The 25,503-nt window shown below is 44.6% G+C and overlaps 1 protein-coding gene across 12 annotated transcripts in view; it reads left to right on the top strand.

Annotated features, from left to right (window-relative positions):
- The window catches only part of PITPNM2 (phosphatidylinositol transfer protein membrane associated 2), a 1,944,277-nt gene that overhangs the window by 1,024,987 nt on the left and 893,787 nt on the right, over positions 1-25,503 (top strand). For all 12 annotated transcript variants that reach the window (XM_069619654.1, XM_069619653.1, XM_069619649.1 and 9 more), the window contains one exon: positions 17,009-17,130. In XM_069619654.1, coding sequence (XP_069475755.1) covers positions 17,009-17,130 — 122 coding nt within the window. The remainder of the gene's footprint in view (positions 1-17,008; positions 17,131-25,503) is intronic.

The following is a 25,503-nucleotide window of genomic DNA, read 5'->3' as shown; positions in this document are numbered from 1 at the left end:
CAACAGTCAATCTGCACTCCCACCACCCACATGTAGAAGCACACATCGGAGCAAACAGATCAAAGAAGTCACATGACAAGAGCAGGACACGGTTCTGTCATTTTTGTAGGACGCCTTACCAAAAGACCGATTTTATTTGCCCGATTTTAGGTCTACAAAAATAGAAAAAAGGACAATTCTCTGCCCCACCCTCTCTTATCCCATTTGCTCAAAATCATGGGTTTCATCCCTGAAGTCCCCTCTCACAGCCCTGCTGCCTCACTCCCCTCCCAAAACTCCCCCCCCACCATTAAGCACTCAAAAACACACACAGACATGTACACCTAACACACACACACACAAATACACACGCACACATGAACTTACCCGTTCCCCCTCGTGGTCGCTTCCGGGTCCTGGTGTGCTTGTCAGCCCCTGCGCACACTCCTGACAGTTTCGATTTAGAAAGACCGCTCTGTGCAATCTCGTGAAATGCCAATGATACCATTGTGCTGGTGTTACCAGAGCAGGTTTCTGGCATTGCCAGTATTTTCGTTGGCGATATTACAGACACTGGTAATTCCAGATGAGGTGATATCGGCACAAGTAATTTCGGCAACTGTGTTCTGGCAAACTCATACTTTGCAGGACCAGTAAAAGTGCTGGTAAACAGTATTAGCAGCACCTTTACAATGTGCAGACAAAGTTGTAACGAGGACCATGACTTACGGAAGAAGTGGTACAAACCACATTTTACAGAGTTTAATAATAGGTTTTATTCAGAAACATAGATTTTTTTTTAATTATTGATATATGGTTATATATAACCTTTAACAAATACAATTAATTTAATAAATCACAATTATTCTGAATCATTGTTCTTAATAATGAACTGTAATAATATGTATTTTATTTTCAGTGTGTTTGAAAATGTAAGATCAAACCAGGTCAAGGTCATGTCGGATCAAATTTATTTCAACCTGCGGCTCCTTTATTGGATGATATATATGGATTTTAGCATTGTGTGTTGATCTCTTCATGCTTTATAATCCTATGTTTTTATTTTAATGTGCATTTTATTGTTATTCCCATGATGTCCTTTCTCTCAGAAGGCTTTTAGTGTTGTGTTTTGTTTGTATTCTTATGTATGCTTTTTAATGCTACTGCCTTGGAAATCATACTTATTTCATCAATGATGAGGACGTTCCGTTTTTAAAGAGATTGGCAATTGTGTTTGCTGCTTCACCCTGTCATGTTGAATAGTCTCTGTGTTTCCAGTGCTCTACTGGTAACATGAAGAAATGGGTTACATTTACTACACCAATGTTATATGCAGCCAGACCATTGTGTGCTGTGATGGCACTAACTAATGGATTATTACATGTTTGTAAACAAAGGCTAACATTACTTTAATCAAGTAGCTTTTACCTGTACCAGCCTCACCATGTTGGTCATTTTCACAGCGACATGCACTTTGCGGTTCTATGAGGTATTTCCGTATATTGATGACTGAACACAGAAAAGACAGATTTTTTTGGGCCGATTTTGTGTGGCCTTCAATATGCAGAAATACGACACATACATGACCCCCATTCCCTCCCACCCCTCCACATATCCGACCCCCTGCCCGCCCCCACTCTCCTCCCATGCTGGCACCTGCCCGACCCCACCTCCTCCCATGCTGGCAGGATTTCTTGCAAATTGGGGGGTTTCGCAAAAGCCCTCTTTTATCCCCTGTCACCCCTTTTCCCCACCCAAAGCCTTTCTCCCCCAACCACCCCCTAACACGGACACACTAACAGTCACACAAACATGCGCACACTCACATTTACTGCTCCCTGCCCCCCCCCCAAATATTACTCACACACAGACTCTCACACACAGAGACACACACACACAGACACACACTCTAGCATCTACCCGCTTCCGGCCCCGCCGTGCCTGTCAGGCCCTGCACGCACCTGTGTGCTTTGCAGGGGCTGACAGTTTCATTCAGAAGGACCACTCACAGTTGTCTCAGAGTGGTCTTCCTAAATCGGTCTTTTCTGAAATCGATTTTGTAAAATCGATTTCTTCACTTTGCTCATGCAAACAATCGTTATCTATGTTACTTTCAAATGTATTGAAAAATATCTACCATAATGCTTTGCAATTTATGCTTCATTCTACAGTATAGAATAATCTAAAGATGTTGGTTCATTGGAATGGTGTTTATTCTGACATTTTCGGGTATCTTTGTTCAGTTCTGATGCTATCATTTCTTTCTTGTCAATTTCGTCATTGAGTATGTATACGTATTTTTCTGAAATGTGGGTATTGTATGGAGTCTTTCCCATAATTGGACGTTCCTTCATAATGGCTGTTTGTATATTCATTAAGCTTCTTCGCTTCATAGTAACAACAATTGGAGAACAAAATATTTTTTTCTCACTGCAGCATTTTGATGGTTAACAACGCTAGGTTTACTATAAGACAAGTATTTGTGGTTTTAGCATTACAATTGGATCATATGACTTCATTACCCGCTTTCTACTTTCAGGGTTTCCTAAAGTGATTCATTTGATGGACTCTTTTTCCACAGAGGCTTGTACTGGTTAATCCGTCAGGTGTGTGGTAGGTCAGAATCAGGACTCAGACAATTAGGTATGGTTCTAAGAGTTTTATTTTTCTTTAAAATAATCTTTCCCTAACTCTATACATCCATGCACTACTCTATAACAAAGGAACGTCAAAAGCGTGCTTTGCTTGTCAGTATGTCGGAAAATTAACCAAATAAAAGGTCCTCTGTCCAGAATCCTACTATAACCAACTCACTTTCACTATTTACTAAAAGAAAAGAAACAACAAAAAAAGAACAAATAAATACTTTGTGTAATTATCCACTAGAAGGGATTGCAGCTGGCTGCTAAACCAACCCTACCCCTCCGTGACCTTTGCTCATAGTTCCTGTTCAGGATATACAGATATTGGCGTGTTGGAATGTCATCAAGGTTTTCTAGCCCAGATTTCTCTGCGTCCCTTCCTGCTCAGGGATTCTCTGTCTTTCTCTCTGCTGAGGGTACTTTCCGTTTTTCATCCTTCCCCACTCTGGGGCTCCTCTCCTTCTTACTCCCCACTCTGCGGTGGTCTCCTTTCTTTCACCTTCTGAAATTCTCTCCATCTTTCTCCCCTCTGGGAATACTCTCAGGCTTTCCTCCTTCCAACTCGGGTTTCTCTCCCCACTCTATGGTTCTTTCAGTTCCTCCCTGCTCTGGGATTCTTCTCACTCCCCACTCTGGGGACGTCCTATCCCTTTCTTCCCACTCTGGGGTTCTTTCAGTTTCTCCCTGCTCTGGGATTCTTCTCACTCCCCACTCTGGGGACGTCCTATCCCTTTCTTCCCACTCTGGGGTTCTTTCAGTCTCTCCCCACTCTAGGGTTCTTTCAGTTTCTCCCTGCTCTGGGATTCTTCTCACTCCCCACTCTGGGGACCTCCTCTCCCTTTCTTCCCACTCTGGGGTTCTTTCAGTCTCTCACCACTCTGCGGTTGGTCCCTTTCTCTCTCTCCACTTTGGGGTTTCTCACTGCTCTCCACACACCAGGGCTTGTCCCCATCTCTTTTCCCACTCTGGGGCTCTTGATACTTCCCCCCCACTCTGGGGCTTCTCAGTATTCTTCCCACTCCAGGGTCTCTCTCTGTCTTTCTCCCCACCCTCGGGTTTCCCGGTTCTATCCCCGCTCCAGGGCTTGTTTCTTTTTATTACCCTCTCTAGGGTTTTTCTAATTCCCCCTCCCCTTCCCCCTCCGGGGCTTGTCTCTGTTCTTCTCCCTACCCAAGGTTTTCTTGGTTCTTACCCAGATCTAGGGCTTATTGTTCTCTCCTTCCCCACTGTGGGGTTTCTGGCTTTCTCCCACACTGGGGCTTGCCCACCTAACGTACATCTGGAGCCACGGCATACCTATCTCTGATGAGCAGTGCTCCCTAGAGGGCTCTATAGGCTGACGGCGTCTTGTCTCGTTGCAACTCCTCAACTGGACCCTTTAGTGGTGGCCATCTTTACCTGGTTCCCTCTGCCTCAGGGCAGGAGCTTGTGGGCGGTTCCTCCTCCCTGAGAATCTACCTCAGCATGCTGAACTACTCCATTTTTTTCTCGGATTGCCACACCCCACTGCTCTGGTTTCTTGCCTGCTGGACCATGTTTCACTCTCTAGTGCAGACCTAGGGGTACAATGCCATGTCTGATATTCTGTCTTTCCAATTTATCTTCTGAATGGTCTCTGTGGTGTAATTAAACTCTGCAGGCTGTGCGGATACTCCTTTCTGATTGGTTCTTCGACTGACGTGCCTCCAGGTGGCTTATCTTTCTGCTGTTCTGCGGTTTTCCTTTTGTTTGTGGTGGTGGAGGAGGCTGGGCTGGCATGCTTAGCTTTGATAGCTGTTTTCCCTAAAGAGGATGAAAAGATGTTTGGGCCAGAAGCCAGGTCAGCCATGTCAAATGGTTGTACATGATTATTACAGCAGCCATTCATTGTTAAAGGGTTTGCAGAACCTTGGTTCCTGCATACCCCATAGAGGTTCTAGTCTCTGGGGCGAAGGGATGGTGACTTACGTCTCTCTCTGGGTTCCCCTATTCCTTAAGGGGAGTCATCTCCATAGGGGAACCAGCTTACCCTGTCCTCTAGGGGATGTTAAGCTTAGCAGGCTCACCCGCCACCCCAAGTCCCAAAGGGGTTGGCTCCCGCTTGGAGAAAAGTGACAATCTCCCTGGATCCGCCACAGCTGTCTCATGTATACTGCACTCACAATGGGAACGTGTTTCTACTCGCAAAATGATTAAGTGTGTTGACATTGGCTTTTCATTAGATATATTTTCCCAAAGGCTTTGTAAATGAAATTGTTCTGCATTTGTTATGTTAGAAGTGATGAACTGTCTAATACCCATGAATTGTCTGCATCAAAATGAACATCTATATTTGCATTCCTCAAATTAAGTACCACAGGAGAATAGTCATATATGTTAAGGGATTGGGATTTGTGTTTTAATGCATGGGACCATTTAGGAGGTGTGTGCTTTACATAGTGCCTAATTGCAGAGATGTGGTCATTTATTAATGTTGTCTGAATGTTTCCTCAGGAAACCAAAACGACACCTTTTGTAAAACTGATTTTTGTTTTTAATACTTCTTTCACAGTAAGATGTACACTTAATTGTCTTGTAAATATGCAGTTTATTACATAAAGCTGATTTTCACTTCCATTGACTAGCTCGTGAGTTATATTTGTGTTCTTTGGAAGTGTCACTGTGTCTTCACTGTGCTCCCCAAATCATGGTGCTCCTTCCATCCATGGTACCATGCGAATGCGGGGAGTCCCTCTTGCTTGGTATTCTTTTTGTTATTAAACAGCCTATAGGTGGACATGTAGATGAGAGAGGGGGAGATTTTAAATGACATTCCTTTACTGGACTGCAGGCAGCAAAGAATGACTTAAAGAGTTAACTTCAGTGCAATAGAGAAGAGGGCTCTGAATGTGACCACCGTGACCACCGTGCTCCCAGGTGTTAGGTACATCATTGGCAGTCCGTAAGAATCTGATGCTCACTATCCACTTGCTCTTCTTTGCTCTCATGGCAATTGCCAATATTCAGATATCGGCAAGCCAAATCCGCTACATGACAAACATCCGCCTCCAGGTTTTCCAGATGACTTCTAAAGGATTGCCTATGGAGTAATAAACAGATATTGAGAAGGGAGGGAATAAGGTATCAGGTAATAATATCGCCATATATATGGTCGCCGTAAATAATATCGCTGGGAAAATGTCGTGGCGATATTATTTAGGTGACCATATATATGGGGACAGGGGCAAAAAAAAATGTTAAAAAAAAATTAAATTTGGGGGTTGCGGGGGTGTCCCCCCCATCTTCCATGCAATAATGTCGCCACAAAAAACGGCCATTTTTCGGCGATATTTTTGCATGGCGAGATTTTTGTAGTGACATTATTACATGGAACCGGGAATAATAGGTGGTAAAGTCTACACCTCTCTTGTCTTTTGAAACATTTCCATTTTCTTACACAGGTAGCTAAGAAAATCCATGGTTTAGGTCAAGACATTCAACACTGCCCGTGAAGCACGCAGCAGCACTGATATCATATAGAATGCCTTAAAAGTAGAACTGCTGGACCAATCAGCCGATCTCAATATATCCGGCAGGGAACCCCCTGCTAGAAAGGATGTTTAGCCCATAGCACCCAGAGAATAATGAGCCCCAAATATAGATAAATCAATACCATGTAGGACATGACCAATCTGGCCAGCGTAGGAGAAGACACAGGGCTAAAGGGGTCTTAGAGACAAAAATAACAGTACATTATTGTGTGTCTTGAGATCGGCTGTGGCTCTTCCATATGGTTTCCAGTGATCGAAGTGAGCGGGAACGGTCTGGAGCGGTGTTCCACTACTTTCATTTCTTTCTGTTTCCCATTCCTCTACTTTTTACGACTATATTCCCTGTTCTATACGGAGGATTTGTCCATTCATGTCCTATGCAAGTGTAGATTTGTAATAGAAGCCTTACTTACTAGTCACTTAGACTATTGCAATGCTCCGGACGCAACACCTTGTCCAATGCTGCACTATGCTCCCACCAAGCCTTTCCCCTGCCGAGACCACAGTTTCACTACTTTTTTCGGTACACTTCTACCACGGACTGTTTCAAACATTTGACAACACATCCTTTTTCTTGATCAGGAAATGCAGGGTAACTAATAGTAATAGAAACCACGTTTAGTACATATGGTAACATTAAAACATACACCACAGTTCTGTTAGTAATGCCTAGTGCGCTAACATCTGACACTCTTCTGAAAGATATAAAACAAAGTGATATAGTGAGCTTGGCAGATAACTGCTTTAACAACAATAATTCATTAAGCGGCCATGCATGCAAAAGAGTGAATACTAAATTAACATCCCGCAGAGAAGTGTATTTGGGACCTTCCATGAAACGGCACACTAAAGGGTGATTGCCTATAGCCACTCCTCCCAGCAGAGCATGTCCAGCTGAAACAGCAGATCTGTATAGATTAATTGGATTCATAATGTGAAAAGGCTTGTGTTGTTTGAAATGAGAGGAAGAAAATGTATCACTTCTACTGGAGGTGCCGTAGTGCGAACCAAGTCTGGCCCCACACACCAGCAAACACAAGTTCCATAAGCAGTTTTATATCCTTTCGAAGTTCTGGGGAGCCCAAGATTCCACGATGACGGCAGAAACCATAGTCAAAAAGCACTGGAGATTCCAGGAACCCTTGACATCTTCCATACTTCCAACTGGAGGTTTCTTGAATCACTAATCACTTGTGTGTGTTTCCGTCTGGAACTGACAGAACATTGGAAAAACATGGACACTACTCGAGGTAGATCTACTGACATTTCCACTAGGGTCTGATACTGAACCTTAGATGCCCATAGAGGAGTGACTAGAACCATTGACCTTTCATCCTCACCTGCTGAATCAGTCTCTGAATCATGATGAATGGCAGGAATGCATAACCTCTGATCCTCGACCAGTTTTGTGAGAAGGCATCCAGAGGCGTAGATTCCAGATCGGGTCTCCACCTGAAGAACTTTGGAAGTTGGGCCTTAAGGCAAAATGCAAAACGTCCCCCTCCAGGGGTCTCCAAAGATCCTCTGGAAAAATTACTGATGTTGTTTCCAGTCGCTGGAGTCTATCATGTGTCCAGGCAACAATGGCAAAACTATTTCACTATTTACGCCAGCATGCCAGCATGCGTTAGTGTGGACCACCCTAATTTTGTTTATGACTACCACTGAAACATTGTCCATTCTCTAGAAAATGCACTTGGCCAAGCTCTTGTACCTGGCCAAGCTCTTTAGTGCACATGAACCTGCTAGTAATTCTAGCTAATGTAAATGAAGTTCCCTGCACTGGGAGACCACCACCATCCCCCCCATGGTCAGGCGATGGCACTGCATGCTCCAACCCTGTAGGTTGACATTTGACTCTATGATGAGATCTGGAGTCATTGCGAAAATAGCCCTTGCCGTAACATGCTTGCATGTGGTATAGCCACCATTGCAATTCCATCCTGGCTTCTAGGGATAGGTGAATCTCGTCTGCATAACTGCGGCCCATGATGACGTATAGGGATTATATTATCTAGCAAGGTTCGACATGGGATTTCTCCGAATTGATGAAGAAACCCAAATCTTGAAGGAGATTTATAGCGCTCTCCAATTGACGACCTGCTAAATTCTAGGACTGTGTGACATTAGAAGAATATCATCTGTGTGTAATTTAAATAAACCGCTACCAATCTCTAAATTGTCCAACTTGATAAGGGTGAAATCTGGGAAGGTAGCAGGACTTGGAATGCAGGGAGGTGCAAATCAAAAACAGGGACACAGGTGCTAGTATCTCAATATTCGGTGTTCCTTATAAACATCCAATACAAAGTGAGATGTGGTTTCCTTAAGAGCCAGTCCACTTTGCAGTGAAAAGCAAATTTCATATCTGAAAGCATATTGGCTGCCACTTTAAAGTGGGATTGCCTTTTGAAAAGAGAAGTATTATTTGCAAATATAGTTGTAGTTGAAGCCGGTGTTAAGACATTTAGATCCTAGTGGAATCATGACCCACTATAGCCTAAGAGACATCAGGCAGTTAATGCCTCCGGTAGACCATAGTATAGACTGGCTGTGCATGCAACAAGATGTAAGCTGATAGAATTAAGTCTATTCATTAAGAATTGTGACAAGTGCACATTTTCTGCATTCCCCACAGTCGGGTGTAATGTGGGAGGGAAAGGCTTTTTCAAATAAATATCTGTTACTGGAGAATAGTACATCTCCAGCCCCGAAATATAATGAGACTGAAAGCATTGTGTGCCGGCCCTTTTAAAACTGTTCATGGATCTGGATTGAAAGGAATACATTCATATTAAAGGAAATCCACACATATGCACATGCACCCGCACAGAGACTCACATGGCGACAAACAAAAAGAAGCGAAGCCAGGTTTAATGAAAGTCACATACACGTGTCTATAGACAATTGAACCAGGGAGGACACATGTAAACAGAACATATAGATTCCCGAGAATATTACCTGTGAATTCAAACTTACATGAACCAATGCAAACAAGTCACCTATCGCATGTACATGACTTCACACAGTCGTATGCCAGCCATTTCAATACATTCAATAGCACAAGCCTGCTGGGGTGTGGGGGCGGGGGAGTGGTTGGAGTAAAAAATCCCTGATTGCTATTATATTTCTTTAGCTTTCTCCAGTACCAAACATGTCTTGATGTTGGAGAAAATGAAATGTTTAACCATATTTGCATTATGTAAAATGTTCCCAAGAGAAAATAGTGATGTTGACAAAAAAGTTAACGCTGAGCAAAAATGTTGGCAAGCCTAGTGTATTTTAGATCATTATAATACTTTGAGGAACACTTTGTGATTCAAAGTGGATGCCTTTGTGGACTTACAATAGTGAGATTCATATAGGCATGTAAAAGGTTTAAGTAATTGTGAACGGGGATAGCACAGGGGAAACGTGCTGATCTTGGAAGCAAAACTACGCAGAGCAACGGAGATTTGAATCCTGGATCTGTGCTTAGAAATCAAACTCAGGTATTAAGTGATTTATAAAAAACCAATAAAAAAATTAAATTAAAAAAGTATTTGTTTTGGATGCATACAGATTGTACTGATCACTGGGGTAAGGTCTCAGACCAAGTTATTTGGCATTGAACTTTTCTTTTAGATGCATTTCGATTTTTGAAGATCTCACTGTTCTTTGTGTTAAATTGTGGGGAGGAATTGTATAAATGGGGGTATTAGATGGGTGTGTCCCGCTAAATTGTGGGGAGAAATTGTATAAATGGGGCTATTAGATGGGTGTGTCTCGGCTGAGTGAACCACAACCCAAAAACATAGGGAAATACTCAACAATAGCAGGAGGCAAATATGTATTCCCAGCTGCCCATTGGCTGGGGATGTTCACTCTTGACAATCTGAATGAGAGGGAGTGATGGAGTGAGTTAGGTGAGAATTTGCTCTCGGTCATCGCTTGGGTGGGGGAGACAGAACAAGGTAAAACAGATACTTTGAAGTGCATGAGGGGGTGATGACCGAAGAGAGGAGAAGGGAGAGGTGGAGTCCAGTGACCAGAGAGTGGAGCAGTCAAGCTTGAGACAGTTGGCGTTAGTCATGTTTGGAGATTCAAGTCTCCCGTGATTATGTCTGCGACATCACTGGGCAGGGATTCAAGTAAGAAGTGCAAGTATTGAAAACAGGTTTAGAGCGACAAGAGTTGGATAGATAGAAATGATGGCGAGAGGTGTTGGGAGGAAGTAGTGTAACACTAATGTGTACAAACTAAGAGGGAGTGTGTTTTTGTTCTTAAATGAGGCCATGTCATAGCGCTAATAAAACAGCTCAGAGTTTATGAGCAAAGCTGCTTGCAGCTACAGATAATTAATGCCTATGTACATTCTTGTCATGCACTGGCTAACCCTCACGATTTAGGCTACAGACTCACGATTTTTTTAATACAAAAGTTGTGTTACTTTTTACTTTCTCCTGCTTACAAAATTCTAACCCCAATGCAATCCAATGGGGAACATTCTATTCTCCCCCTTTCTTTTAGAAAATCTGCCTCCCAGGTGATGCAAAATGATGTCCTGCATGCCATGTTGATATGGCGCGTTACACATAGCTCTCAACCATTTGTGCTGCAAAGGCGGGTGAAATCACCCGATTTTGTTATTGGCGGGTGAGACGCCCATTGGAATGAATGGGCTTGCCGCAGGCTTGGCGGGTGATTCAGCCCTTTACAAAGCGGGTGACACCCGCCAAAAGCGTGTGAGTTTAGAGCTATGGATTACACCACAGAAATGTTGTGCCCCTAAGGCTGGACACCTTTGGGGACACAACAGTAGAACCAGCTACACCAGTTACTGATCTTAGCCTCCCTATTTTTCAGACAAAAATGTTCCAATTGTTTTATTTTCTCCCTCCTAAAATATCCCTAATCCCAATGCAATTCAATTAGCAAATTCAAAATGTTGGCATTGATGCATACGTCACCAGCGGGAAGGAAAAAGTTGAAGAGAAAAATTCGGCCATTTTTATTCATTCACATTTTTACTCGCAATGTCAAATTATATTTGTTTCAATATTTATTCCAGGTAGTTTGGTATGCCATTGAGAGGGAAAGCTGTGACAGGGCACCGAGATATCAATGCCAAGCTGCAGAAACACTGAATTAGACCAACCCCCAGTGACGCATTTCTGTTTCCTCTAGGCCTATAATTGGGTTGACATTTTTTTTACATTTGCAGCCAGGCAATGTTAGTAAAAACAATGTATATATCGGTGAATTTTGGACCAAGATTATATGGTGCATTTATCATTTGAAAATTGTCGGTGATGTTTCTGCTGCAAGCTTTATGCCCAGTGCATTGTTAAAATAAACGTGCATTGTAAATCTAAAATTTCATGAAAGTTATATTTTCCCTGCGTTCTGGTGTTTAGACCCATAATTATGATGCTAACAGCGACCCCCTGCGTCATAATGCTGCTGTTGCTGCAGTGCACAGAAGGGTGGCAAAGCGCGCGAGGAGGCCGCAGAGCCTGGGAGAGTCGGGCACCGGACGTTGTAGTCACACACCGCCTGGCAGAGTGGTAGGGAGTGCACGGTCATGTGCAGGAGATGTCCAGGGTTGGGAGAGAGCAGGTCATGTGGGGCAGCGGAGTAAACGGTCCTTCAGGCGGGTGAAGAGGTTCTGCCGGGGAAGTGAACAGGATCCATCGCCCGGATAGGAGTAGGCCCTGCCAACCTGGACATGTCCTTTCGGGGAGTGGGCAGGGCCTGGTGGCGAGTGATTGGCCCCTGCCTTGCAGCAGGTGTTGAAGCAGCACCTGGGTTCGCGCTCCTGCAGGCAAGTGAACAGGTCCTGCTGGGGTGTAAACCGTCATGCAGGAGAGTAAACAGCCCCTGCTCGGCACCCTGCAGACGAACAGGGCTCAAACATTGGGTGCTCTCAGTAAACTATATGCGATCCTTTTGTTGGGGCAAAGTCTAGTGAAATGACACAAGTGTCATGTGACATGGTGGACATTAGAGATATGCCGCGGGAAAATTGGGAAACCAGAGATTTTTTGGGAGACTCTCACGTTTTGGGGGGGCACGTTTGCAGGAAAATGGGCGAAATCCAAGTGCATCCTACCTGCATGAAATATAAACCCTACAACGTCGTTTTGAGATTTTATAACCCGAAAGTACCGGTTTTGCACAGTCTACATATCTGCCTAGAAATTGCAAACCATGACGTTGTTTGGAAAACAGCTATTTGGAGGAAGTAAGGAAGTGACTATTAGCTGAATAATGTATAATGAAATTCAGCTCTGTTAGAAAGGAAGATATTTTGTGCATTGTGGGCTGCCATTTCATGCTCCCCAAAGGGCCCCCGCGCTGCCACTGAACCACTTAACTGGATCAATAGCCAGTCATGAGAACATTGTCTTTCCTCCAGAGATGTTTTTCCAAACAGGAGCATGGGCCACGTTAGTAGTTCATGATCATTATTGTTAGAATAGAATAACAAATGGGGTTGACGTTTTAAGGTGCACCGTGACGAGTTGCCCACCACAGGACCTCTGTGCTGACTTAAACATGCAGACCCCCTCTCTCTGTTCGACCGTGCAGAAACCAACAGCCTTGCTAGGAAGCCAATGTGTGCCCTGTCCACGCTGACGGGGTCACTGCCAAGGGGGGGAATGGCACTGCACTGACTGCCGAAATGCTGGGATGCATTTCTGGTCCTTCGCATGTAGCAGGGCCGGTCTAACGAGGCTCAGATGTCTCACTTGTTGGATTCTAGCCTTTGCCAGCAAGGTTTAGTGGCAAGTGGCAAAGGCTTATCAGTTTTATAACACACATAAGGAATCACATTTGTAAGCAAAGATCACAGGGACTTTTTGGTAGAGATCATGTATGTATGTATTAATGTATGTGTATGTATGTATGCATGTGTGCATGTGCCATTCTGTCTTAGACAGACATCACACAGGGTGGACCCCATCTTCTGCAAGAGTGATTCACACCTCTCTCCGTTTGATAGGCGGGAGTCTTGGGGTAGCAGGCTTGGAGATATTGGTTGGGGTAGGATTAGACCTGGGGGAGCCAGAGATTTCAAGGGAAAGGCAGAGCCAGGGCCGAGCCTGGGGGTCTGGCCTGGCTCTCAGGGCCCAACATGAGACGAGCCCGAGAAATCGCTGTGCAAAATAAGGGGTGGTGGGGGGGCCTGTGTCGGAGTCAAAAAAGGTGCTGTGGGGAACAAAAGGGTTTGGGGCAATAAAAAAGCGCCTAAAGAGGTTTGCGGCCAACAAAAGGAACTGGTATGAGAAAAGGGGCTAAAGGGAGCAAGGAAAGGGGATACACAGTACTGGTGCAACACACTTGCCTAAAGGAGTCTGGGGGCAAAAAGGGACAGGGGCAGAAGGGGGCAAGAACTTGTGCTAGAGCAACACAAAAGGGCTAAATAGGATTGTGAAGTATCTAAGTGTGGTTAAGACACAGGCAGGAAACTCAGGAACCACACCAGAGCCAGGATTATAAAAAGGTAAAGAGTTCTTTATTGTTACAGTGGGAAGGTGAGACAGGAGATCAGGTGATGTGCTTCAGCTTCCCTTGGCTCTCTCCCTGCCAGTCCCCCAACCCCTTTCCTGGAACCCTTACACTCACCCCATTCCAGGCCTCACACCAACACTCCAAGCTCCACTGCTCACTCACATAGACACACAGCACACATAGCAGATGTTATACAAGGGTACTACAACATCCCCCTCCTTTGATGAAAAGGAAAAGTATTACCATCCATGCGCATAAAAAGGAATTTACCCTCGAGAAACAATTACACCTTTTGTCCTGGTCTGTCCCCCAGGACCTCAGGGCTGCCACCCCCAAGCACAACCCGCTCTCTTTGAGCAAAGAACATCTAACTCACCTAACCAATCAGTACAAAACCTCTTCTCCTTCTGTAAGGGCCTGCCACGCCCAAACCCTGGACCTGCCACGTCCCAGCACAACCTCACCCTAATACAGGACGCTACCGTCTCTGTAAAACGAGCAAACTCACTACATCCAACATCCTATGAAATTAATCAAAAACAAAACACAATGGAGAATAACTAAAGTCTGAATGTCACTAACCTTGCTAATAACCTTCCTAACCACTATCAACATCACCACCTCTCTCTTCACATATAACAGAGAAGAACATTTTTTAGGATAGCCACTCACAACACAAAGATCACAAAAGCACGACACAACCACAAAAGGCGTGGTGCATAAAAAAATTGTAAGGTGCACAGATACAACCGTGCAAACACAGGAAATTCTTAGACAAATGTTGAAAAGATGAAAATAAAACACTTGCAGAATATTCCCGAAAACTTTGAATATACACACAAGATGAAAAAATGTGGTGTATTGCAAAACATACATTTGCAAAAACTTAGTTTAAAATGCATATGAGAGATGAAAAGTTAAATGTGCAAATCTAAACTCTCCCAAAACATTTAGAATAAATATTAAACGGGTGTCAGTGTGGTTCAACTAAGTATAACACTGCAAACTCCCAAAAGCACCACACTAACAAAAACTCCAAAACTGTGTGCCACTCCAAAACAAAATTATGATAGCAAAATCAACTGGCGAGCCACTTCTCCTCTTGAGGTATCGCCTGGCACCACAGAAAACCCATTAAGAGTGTAAAATTCACTCTCAAAACAGTAACCTCTACCGTGAGGAAACACATTGTGCGATAACCTACAACGCACCAAAATCTACTACATGGGCCCGTGCCCTAAAACTCTAACGTAACAATTTACGTAAAGACGTAAAGACCTCCAACTACTTCATGGGCCCCATGTTCCAGTTACAGTGGTAAAGTAAGTCAGGAGATAAGGTGATGTGCTTCTGCTTCCCTTGGCTCTCTCCCTGCCAGTCCCCCAACCTTCCGCTCCTGGAACCCTTACACTAACCCCATTCCAGGCCTTGCACCAACACTCCAAGCTCCACTGCTCACTCATATAGACACCCAGCACACAATGTAGATGTTATACTAGGATACTGCACATTGGCTAAAGGGTTTGGGGGCTACAATAGGGGCCTGCACCGGGGAGGGTCAAACAAAAATGGGGCTACAGGGCAAAGAATGGATTAAAGTGGGCACGAATGGGCCAGAGGCATCAAAAGGGGCTAAATGGGACTGGGGGCAAGAAAAGGGGCAAAACGGGCCAGGGGCAACTAAAAAAGTTAAGGGGCAATGGGGCTAAATGGGACTGGAGGATCAGGAAAAGGGTCAAAATGGGTCTAGGGCAGCTAAAGTGGTTGGGGCAACAAAAGGGGCAAAGGATACTGGGAGGAGAAACAAAGGGGCTCACCTTTTTGAACTCGCCGCTGCCTCACAGCACCACTAGGAAGTGTTCCAGTTGTGTCCTATGGGGCAGGACAAAAAAAAGAGATGCTCCTCGTGTGCCGGCAGCATACACAGGAACACATCTGCCTTACTTCTTGTCCTGCCTCCTGACTTCCTGTCCTGCCCCAGCCAATCAATGAGTGGCACACACGGCTCCTGTGCACACATTTACAGGAGTGCATCTTTTTTTCTTATCTAAGGAGTGTTGGGTGATGTTCTCTACTGCAAAATAACAGACATCATTTTCTCCTTCAAACTAAACATCGGTTATAGCACAACATTTCAAAATACGATTAAAGACCCACATTGCTAATGAACCACTCTAATCTATTTCGTTACCAAAAACAATTTTTTATTCAATATCAAAAATTATATTTATATAGACATAAAAACAATACATCATTTTTCAACCCAATGTTTACAACACAATTAAAACACAGCTTTGTCTGTGATAGGGTTCTTTGTCATCAATACACCGAACTACGTCGAGTTGTAGCTGTTAGATGTTAGACTTTAGTTGTTCTCTAGTCTTATAACAGTCTGCCTTACTTCCTGTCCTGCCTCCTGACTTCCTGTCCCGCCCCAGCCATTCAATGAGTGGCTGGGGAGGGACCGGAAGATAGGCACACACAGCTCCTGCGAGCACATTTACAGGCGTGCGTCTTTTTTTCTTATCTAAGGAGTGGGCAGGCACCCGTGGGGCTTGTGGCGGCCCTGGCTTTGGACAGGTACTGGCCTGAGAGGGGGGTCAGGCCCGAGCCCCATCAGGCTAGCCCAGCTCTAGGTAGGCTGGCTTGAAAAGAAAGCTGGCCTTCAGACTGTGCTTGAACCTCAGATGGTGCTCTTTCTCTGATATTCTGAGTACGTCCAGTTCTGTGTTCTTGCACACTGGGGGTCTACCCTCCTCCTCTAGTGAAACTGAATTGGGGGATGTTGTAAGGGCGAGGTTAGCTGATCATTGGTGTGTGTAACCTGAATTTATTTTGGGCTTATGTTGGAGTAGTTGCATGTGGGGCTCAGTGAGAGAAATTCACAGGCGGGCCTTTGTTTCATGTGCAACCAGTGTAGGTTTTTGACTTTCAGGAGTGTTGAACGTGTATGCTCTTGCTCTGTTTCACTTTCTGACTTATTGTTTGCACCTCCCAGAAAGCATCCACGCAGCTGATCAGTATTAGAAATAGATCAGCTGCCTCTAATATGCTGCATCCTAATCAATTTCTAGAACATCTGACCAAAGTTGCATTCGTTCCTGAAATGTTTTTTGTTTCTAGGCCATTTATGTTTATTACTGAAATTGGACAAATTGCTTTCTAGTTCATTCACAAAACCCACAGGAAATTACATTGAGGCTTTTGTTAATTCTGTGTTCTCGCGAATGATCTGTCTGTGCCGAATATCCGCGTCAAGTAACAGAAGTTAGTCGATAGGGAGTCATGGCGTGAACATAGTCATCATGTCACTCATCAATCCATGTTGATCACTTTTTCCACTCACCGAGACCCCTGCCACTAAATCTCTTCTTCCTTTTCCAGATATACATGTCCATTTGTAGAGAAGTTCTCGATTGACATTGAAACCTTTTATAAGCCTGACTCAGGAGACCATGTCAACGTGTTCAACCTTTCTCCTGCGGAAAAGAGACAGACGACTCTTGGTGAGTACCCTCTTCTAAAAGACAGCCTTAGTTTAGCTATTTGTTCGGATTTGGTCAAAAGCGGTAGCTGCTGGCTTTGTTAATCTTTTGACTCATTGATGCCCTTGCAGAACTGATGCTTTTACAGCATTAATTGAGGTAACAAAATTGTCACTGCCACTAGTGCAGGTCTATTTTCCTGCACAGAAGGCATCTCTCCCAATACCTAGGTGGCTGCCCAAAGCAAGTTCACTCTCTCGCACTAAGATGGCACTCAGAACCGGGCAGACATCATGCTCCTCTCACAAAGGTGAGATACCATAGCCAGTAAGATAGCTCACTGGGTTGAGCGCCCTTTGCTGCGATCTGTGTGTGATCTGCAGATCGCTGGTTGCAACCCCGGGAATGCCAACTCAGCCTTTCATGCTTCCGAGGTCGATAAATGAGTACCAATTTCAGTTGGGTGATATTGTTTGTAAGGTATTTTGTGGTCTATGCAAATTGCTTTGGCGAAAGCGCTATATAAATAACATATCATCAACACCAAGGAAAATACCAGACATGGATCATCCGTGAAGAGAAGGATTTGCAGACTCCATCTTGAAAAGTGGAAAATGTAACTTTGAGGTACTGGAGCACAAAATATGTATTAATAGTCCAGCGGCACAATTTCTGCTAAAACTATATCAGTATATTATGGGAATGTAAATCGGTTCAGAGTGCTGGCAAGCTGAGAGAATACGGGGCGGGCTCAGGTTGCTTTGCAGTTCCTGAGTTAAAAGGAGGAGGACAGAAAAGGTGGACTGGGAGGAGATCAAGGTATGGTCAGGGGTATTTTTACAGCAAGACCAACAGGCTGCATTCCTGTTCCTGAGGCAGAAAGAGGAGAGAGTAAGATGGGCTAGAAAGAGAACAAGATGAGGCAGCAGCAGCAAATAGGCCTCATTCCAGTTCCTGGGGTGGGCAGAGCAATGTAGGCTGGGAGGAGAGCAAAAGGGGTGGCATGTAAGGTCAGGGGGAGGTTCAGCACGAGCGCCAACACGCCACATTCATGTCTTGAAGTGGAGGGAGGAGGACAGTGAAGAAGAACAAGCATCAAACAGAAGCAACAGCATCCTTGAAGTCATGTTGTGGAAGAGTTGGCCTTGATAATAGAGTGGCTTGAATGCTTTGCAAGCAGAGGGTTCCGGCAGAGAATGGCGGCCATCTCCCACCCTTCTGTAAGGGAGTGGGCTGGAGCAACGAGGGTAGGGTAGAGGCAGAGCCAAGGCTAGTGTTCCACAAGAGCAGGAGGGGGCAGTGTGGCAGTGGGAAATGCCGTATTCAAAGTCGGTCTTGTTATGTTATGCTATTTGGCATTTATATAGCGCTCTATATATTATTGGTATGACCTCAAAGAGCTTGTGGGTTGAACGCCCTCGTGAACCGAAGTCCAGGTCAGTTGAGAGAGTAGGGTATCATAGGGTGCATGGGTGCACTCACTATGTGCGCAGCTGATGTGATTGCTTTATGGTAGCTGCATCCTAGCATTGCGTGTGGTGGTATCGGGATCAGTTGAATGTGTGCAGTCTGGGGGTTGGACTCAGAGACTGGATTCTGGCTGTGTTAGGCCTGTGTAACACAGAAAAAGAATAGTTGTAATGGGTTGCATTTTCCAAATAAAGCTGTCACCCTGATTGACAAAGGGGCCGGTGTGAGGTTTAACTCAGCATGATGTAGACGGCTTGGAAAGGTTGGCTTGCAATCAGATTAAAGGGACAGCACAACACACAGACAATAGAGAATGGAAGATTTCTGCAGCTGGTGGCTATTCGGCATTCTTTTACAGATCAGGGCAGGGTCGGGCTGGGGCATAATATCTGTCCTGGCACCAAGGAACATGTGTCCCACAGCCACAAATTACAATTTATTACTATCCAGAGCAGACTGTTTGATTACTATCCAAGGTTTTGTTTGGTTGGTAAAATGTGTTTCAAATAATGCATTAGAAAACATATTTTCCTAGTAACATTTGTTACTCCAGCACTATCTGAAATGTCGGCAGGCCTAGTACGATAGTTGCTTGTTTTGTTCCTCCCCTCCCTTTGTGCACCCCTCTCTCTCACCTTTTGTTTTTCTCTGGCTAATGTTATCAGGCCTAATAAGATAGTCGCCTGTCTGTTTCCATTTCCTTCCCGCTCTCCCCCTCCCTTCTTTATCTATGTCTTACTCTTGCACTATCTGAAATATCTTCAGGCCGAGTATGATAGTTAATTTCACATCCTTACTGTTCATGACCTGTAAGAATGTTATTGTATTTTCCCTTGTTCCCTCCCTTGCCTGGAAGCGCTTTGAAGCACATTGTGTAAAGGCGCTATATAAATAAACTATCATTTCATTATCATATCAAAATGAGTGCAATCATTTATGAAACTGGCCCGCTCTGGCCAAAAACAGATCCATTCGGTCAAAAAAACTGGCCCATCTAGAATCATGGCCTGGCCCTTCAGGCATTGCCCTATTGCCCTGCCCGAGCCTGGATCAGGGCAAGAATCACAGGTAGCCCGGCGATTTCATTGTAGAATAGTAACACCACACATTTCTCAGTGCAGAATATTGATTGCCAAGAAATTAATCTACAATATATAATCTTACAAGAAGCTACAGGTAGTATGGGAAAGGGGTTCATTCTTTTGAGGAATGGGGGTGGATATTGGGGCTATTGAGGGGTAAGCAGGAGAGGGGGGAATCTAAAAAATGAAACATTTGGGGAAGAAAACACCAGGAGCAAAAACCTGTAACCTGAACATCTTATTTTGCTTTGTCTGAACGTGTGGAAATTGACTAATCCTCCGTCCAAAGGGAAGGAGCTGACATCTAGACCGTGCTGCGCCCCTGAGGGGTTTCCCTCATCATTAACTTTGGTATCATTTCATTTTGTTCACACAGTTTTCTGCTGTTTTGGCTGGAGAGAAATGGAGAACCCCTTGCATATAAATGCAATGTCTGCACATTGTTAGAAGTAATCAGTCACTTGATTTATTTATTCCATAAAGTCACATTACCTTGGCAATCCTCCCGGTGCAGTCACGGCATCTCAAGAAATTAAATCTGAGCACATTCCCATTAGTAATACATTCACGTTTAGCCAAGTCTTAGATTGGTATTCAGCATTTAGCTCTGCAGGCAATGCTTCCCCAGTATCTTTCTTTGGTGAGAGGCCCTTTACACACAGCCACAGTAACTGTCCGGGGTCAGAGGTTGGATATAGAACCAATATGGTATAATCTGGGATTTATTCCCCTCCATGTAGCAGTCCAGAAGAATTTTCAAACACATTCCGCATTCCTTAATCTAAGGAACGCTTACTGAGCAGAGGCAATCAACCTATCTCTACACATATGTATATATGGACACACACATACACATATAGAACGTTATATAGTGGGTCACACATTCCACAACGCCACCTATTAGCCATCGCTGGAAGTTCACTTGAGATAATTTGCATACCCACAATGTTTTGCTGTTGTGGCTCAGAACTGGAAGTGAACTTTCAGCGATGGCTACTAGGTGGCGTTGTGGAATATGTGACTTGGCTCAAATGGACTTTCCTATATATATATATATATACACAATAATATTATTTATGCATATCTATGTGTGTTTTGTATATTTGTGTGTGTGTGTGTGTGTGCGTGTGCTTACAGTCCTAGAAAACAATAATTGAAATGATGGTTAACCTTATATTATGAAAGCATTTGAAATGAATTGCCAAAAATTAGGCAATGGGACGCAAACTACAACACAAGACCTACAATCAGCAATGTGACCATAACTGCACAGCTCATGGCATCCTATCACCTTCGGCCATCCGACAAGCTCAATGATCCTACCTGCAGTGCCCATTGATATGATCTGCGGCCTTGCCACATGCACAGGGGCCATAACTCATGAGACACGCCCTGCAACAATGCCCAGCAATCCACTGTTCTTGACTTGAGGATCCAACTCTTACTATGGCATACCTTGCATTTAATACCTATATCCTCTTTCCCAAGAGCAATTCTCACACTGTTACATCTTCTGTAATGTCATCAGTCGTGTCACTAGGAAGCCATTTGGGACGTTGTTTTGGGTTATTTAATGGATCAAAGGTAGGATGTGGTCGAATCTGAAGGCAAGGTGCTTTATTACTGCACCAGGAGGGTTGAGAAGTAAGGTGGCAGAAGGAAAGCCACACCTGTATTATCCAGATCTATGTGGACCCTCCTGTCACCCAAAATGTTGTTTTCTTGTCTGAGTTTAGTTTTAAAGAGTTGGAGCCAATCTTGTCATAGAGAGCCTTTGTACAAAGCTGAAATTGAGAAGAGGAGTTATTCAAATTCCTATAGAGTCGGAGAAGGGTACAGGAAAATTCGAAGATCTGACTATTATTGTCAGGTCCTCTAGGTGCAGGGAGAGGTCTCAACAGGCAGTGGTGGTTCATAGGGTGGGTATTTGATTTAAAGCAGACTACAAAAGATTTCAGGGACAAGGCTAGTTGCTGCGGCCCTGGAGTTAGTGTGTCTGGTGGAGTGAATTGAGTAGCAATTTCTTTTTTTTTCCTAACTACTTCCCGTAAGCAGGAATTCGTATCCCTTCCCGAGGGATCTAGGAGCTGATTGGTTGGCTTTCCTCCAGTGAGTTAGTTTGGAAAAATACCTTGATCTAGGATGTCCTAGTTTCTTGGGGGTTGGCCTTGGGTCCCTATCCTGAGAGATTTGATGAAGAAAAGAAGGGAGAAAACACTGTTTGAATCAGCATGGTACAGGTTACAGCATGGATTGGTGGGGTCTTCAAATGATTTGCTTGTTAAGAGAAAGTGTACAGTTTCACTCATGAGTTAAATATTTGAGGTTTATACACAAATAACTATATATTTGGGACCCCAGGGAGCTTAATTACATCTTAGCTTTACTCCGCATCCCCGCCTGAGATTTTGGGGAAGATCAGTGCTGGGTGTTAGTGCAGAAGGGTCCCAGTGCGTGAGGGAGAAGTAGTACAGTGCGCAAGCAACACCTGCAGCTTGATGCTCACTAGGTGTAGATTATTGTTCCATTGCTCTCGCTCATCACCTCAAGCTCTGACATGAGAGCCTGTTTGCTGCAGCAGCCTTTCTGCAAGAGGTCAAGAGAATTGAACCCCGCCACGTGTCCAGCGTGTCACAGAAAAAAGAGGAAGTAAGGGAGAGGCATGTGCACTTATTTTACAGAGAGCGTTACATCCTCTTAGTAACCAGAAGCGGCTCAAGAACAGTGTTGGGAACTCTTTTGAGCACAGGAATTTGCGCAAACATGCGTCACCATCCACGGCAAAGGAGGTCTGGCAGCACTTATGGCACTTGAAGCTCCTGTGTGGGAAGAAAACAACTCTGAACCTTTGAGACAAGAACACACAGAGACACTGTCACAACAACCATAAGTGTGAGAGAACTATAGTTATTTCCTTCCCTACTAGTAAGTGAGAATAACATTAGTAAACAGAAGCAGTAAAAAGCCTATAGCAACACAATAGGAACTCTTCCAGTTGGAGTGTGGGAGTGATTCCAGTCAGGGTTACCTCTTCACCAGCGTAAAGTCCTGGCAGGCCTCATCCTCGGGAGCTGTTGAACCGCACAGACCCACAAGAGCGTCTCGTTCACAGCAGATAGTTAAACAGCTGAGGCCAACACACCCCAGGGGAAAGGGGAAGTTGATAAAAAACAAAAACCAGATTTCCGGTCTTCTTCATTGTGTGAAGATCTGCAGGGGCGAGAAAGAAGAGCAATGGTAAGTGTGACGAATCTGATGATGGCATCGCACCTTTCCCGGAAGTAGCCTCTCCTCATGTGGCCAGGGAATGGCAGCCGGTACCTGATCCTGACCCTGGGGGTAGAGCTATGCGAGGGAGGATCACATGAGGGGAGGCGACCCACATGGGGGTAGATTGGCATCATCAGATGAGACATGTATCCCTATGCCACTTTTCGAGATGCCTCCTCCATTCCTCATGCCTTAACGGCATATTGTGCTAACCCCCTTCAACTTCCCACAAGGCTTGCTGATGACATCCCACAATATCTGACCATCAATCTCATGTATATAAATCCTTTAAAGATACTAGGACGAGGAGGAGGAATGGAGTTATGATGACCACTAAATCACAGAAGCCCACACACGTTCTAGTTGTTGGAAGGAGTGGCACAGTAGCGGGAGCTTTAAATCCCCAGCAGCTGATGTAAGCGAAGAAGCTGACAGGAGAAGGCGGCTCCCATTGGAAGGACAAACTGCTCGACAAGAGCCCAGCTGCATGCGAGGCCCGCAGAAAAGAGAGGAGCAGACCGAGTGCTGCGCGTTGCGAAAGGTCTGCCGGTTCCGCTGCCTCCAAACTGTGGAAGCCAGGCTAAGAGCAGAGAAAGGACGGGATGCTCTCCTAACCTACCGGAGTGTTGCAGCAATCAAGGAAGCTTGCAAAGGATGCTGAAGTAGCCATAAACGGTGAGCCCAGCTGGGTAAGGTGGAACGCTACGCACCTTTGGAGAGGCCAGCAAGCCCTGCAGAAGTGATTAAGAAAGAGTCAAACTGGTTATTAAAAGCATGGCAAAGGCTGTAGCCTGAAGTTTATTGAGTCTAAGACCCACACCTGAAATGAATAGACTTGTGAATCTTTTGTAACATAAAATCATGGCAGGAGGGAAACCAGGCCTTTGCAAGACTGGCGCTCGCACCCATATTGCGTGACCAAAGAACCTGGCAGGGGAGTACACCAGTTTTTTCATGAGGAAGACCCATTCCCTTGGGATTGTGAATTCAGTGAACTGTGTAAGAAGTCCTGTCGGGAGAGTGCATCAGGTGGAGCCAAGTCTGTGAAATAAATTGCAAATATCTGGAAGAGGTAGCTATCTTCTTGAGCTACAAAGAACTTGGTTATATTTGTGGAACTTTTGTTCTGCTGGAAAGAAACCTGGAGAAGGGAGCATTCCCAGCAACTGTGAACACCATCTAAGTAACAGCCTTATATGGTTTGTTGAATTTGAACATTTGTACACTTTTCAAGCCAAAGCCATTACCATTAGATTTTCTTTTAGAATGTGAGGTCTAGAATAGGATTTCGGACACAGGACATTTTGCTTTGGACATTTGACATCGGACAGACCCCTAGTTTTGGTTGAGGTAGGGAAATACCTCCTAGAGCAGGGACAGCGAGGCATTTTCCAACCCTCTTATTATTTGAATAAAAATCTATAACAACCAACATGACTCTTCTGTGTATGCGTCTCAGTCCTGGTTCATCACATACGCTATAACTGTACCAAACAAACTGTCAGCTAGGATGTGTTCATGAGTGCACTGATCTCAGACTGTAACTTGTCTTCTTCTGTAAAGCATGTTACATGGTTGGAGATGCTAATCTCCCTTCCTGAAGCTGAAGAACTGGAGTAACGCTGCTACCTGCCTTACACGGAGACGCTGCTCTTCACGGAACTCAATTAAATAAAATCCCTGCGCAATGCTCATGCATGAAGAACTATGCCGTTTGTCTCTCTGAAGCGAACAAATCATAGCGGACTTGAAGCGCTTAACCAGGTAATATGGCTTTCAGAGGCGATCTAAGGAATTGGAGATGGTGAAGCTACAGTTGAAAGATGACTAATAAGACTGTAAGTCTTTTCAGATTTCTGACCAGAGCAGAGGAGATTCATGAAGGTGTATCAGGGGTCCTACGATCCCACCATATAAAAATCGTCATTAAAAAAGGAGCACACACTGGGCAAGAAACAAAGCTGGTTATTACAGCTTGGCGGGCACAAGTCAAACAGAACAGTGGACTGGAACTGATTGATCAGAGCGGACATCTGAGCATACATCAAACATTATTTTTATACTACAAATACAATGGTCAAGCATTAGAAACTGTTGCAGCCCAGGATGTTCATATTTTCCATGTTTCCCAAGAAATGAATTGGCTAAACTACGTCATATCCTTAGAGCTAAATGTATGTTAGTGAAACGTGATTGGAGCAAACGGGGTAATAGTATCCAAACACATCGCTTACCACCCCTCCTGGGTACAGTTTGCAATTTGTAAAATAATATTTGTGCTGACCGCTGGGACTTTATTATTTTGCCATTGGTCAGAACCATTGCGAAAGGAACCCGAGACACCAAGCCTCTGATGGTAAGGGAGACATTCACACATTAGCTGCTGGATAATAGTATTCGCAAACCTTGTGGTGGATACTCTGAAGGCTGGCTACCTCCCAGGGCCATAGAAACGTACTGTTTGATTGGTCCTCCCAGGAGCGCCACTCCGTTCAGCTTCCCATTCCCATAACCACGGCCGATGGGCACTCATAGCTATGTCAATGGTTCTCTGGCTCAGGTCCACTTCACC

The sequence above is a fragment of the Ambystoma mexicanum genome, chromosome 10 (genome assembly GCF_040938575.1).
Source record: "Ambystoma mexicanum isolate Mex_15411 chromosome 10, UKY_AmexF1_1, whole genome shotgun sequence".
Lineage (NCBI taxonomy): Eukaryota > Metazoa > Chordata > Amphibia > Caudata > Ambystomatidae > Ambystoma > Ambystoma mexicanum.
The sequence above is the reverse complement of the archived record's forward strand: the minus strand, read 5'-3'. Positions and strand labels throughout refer to the sequence as shown.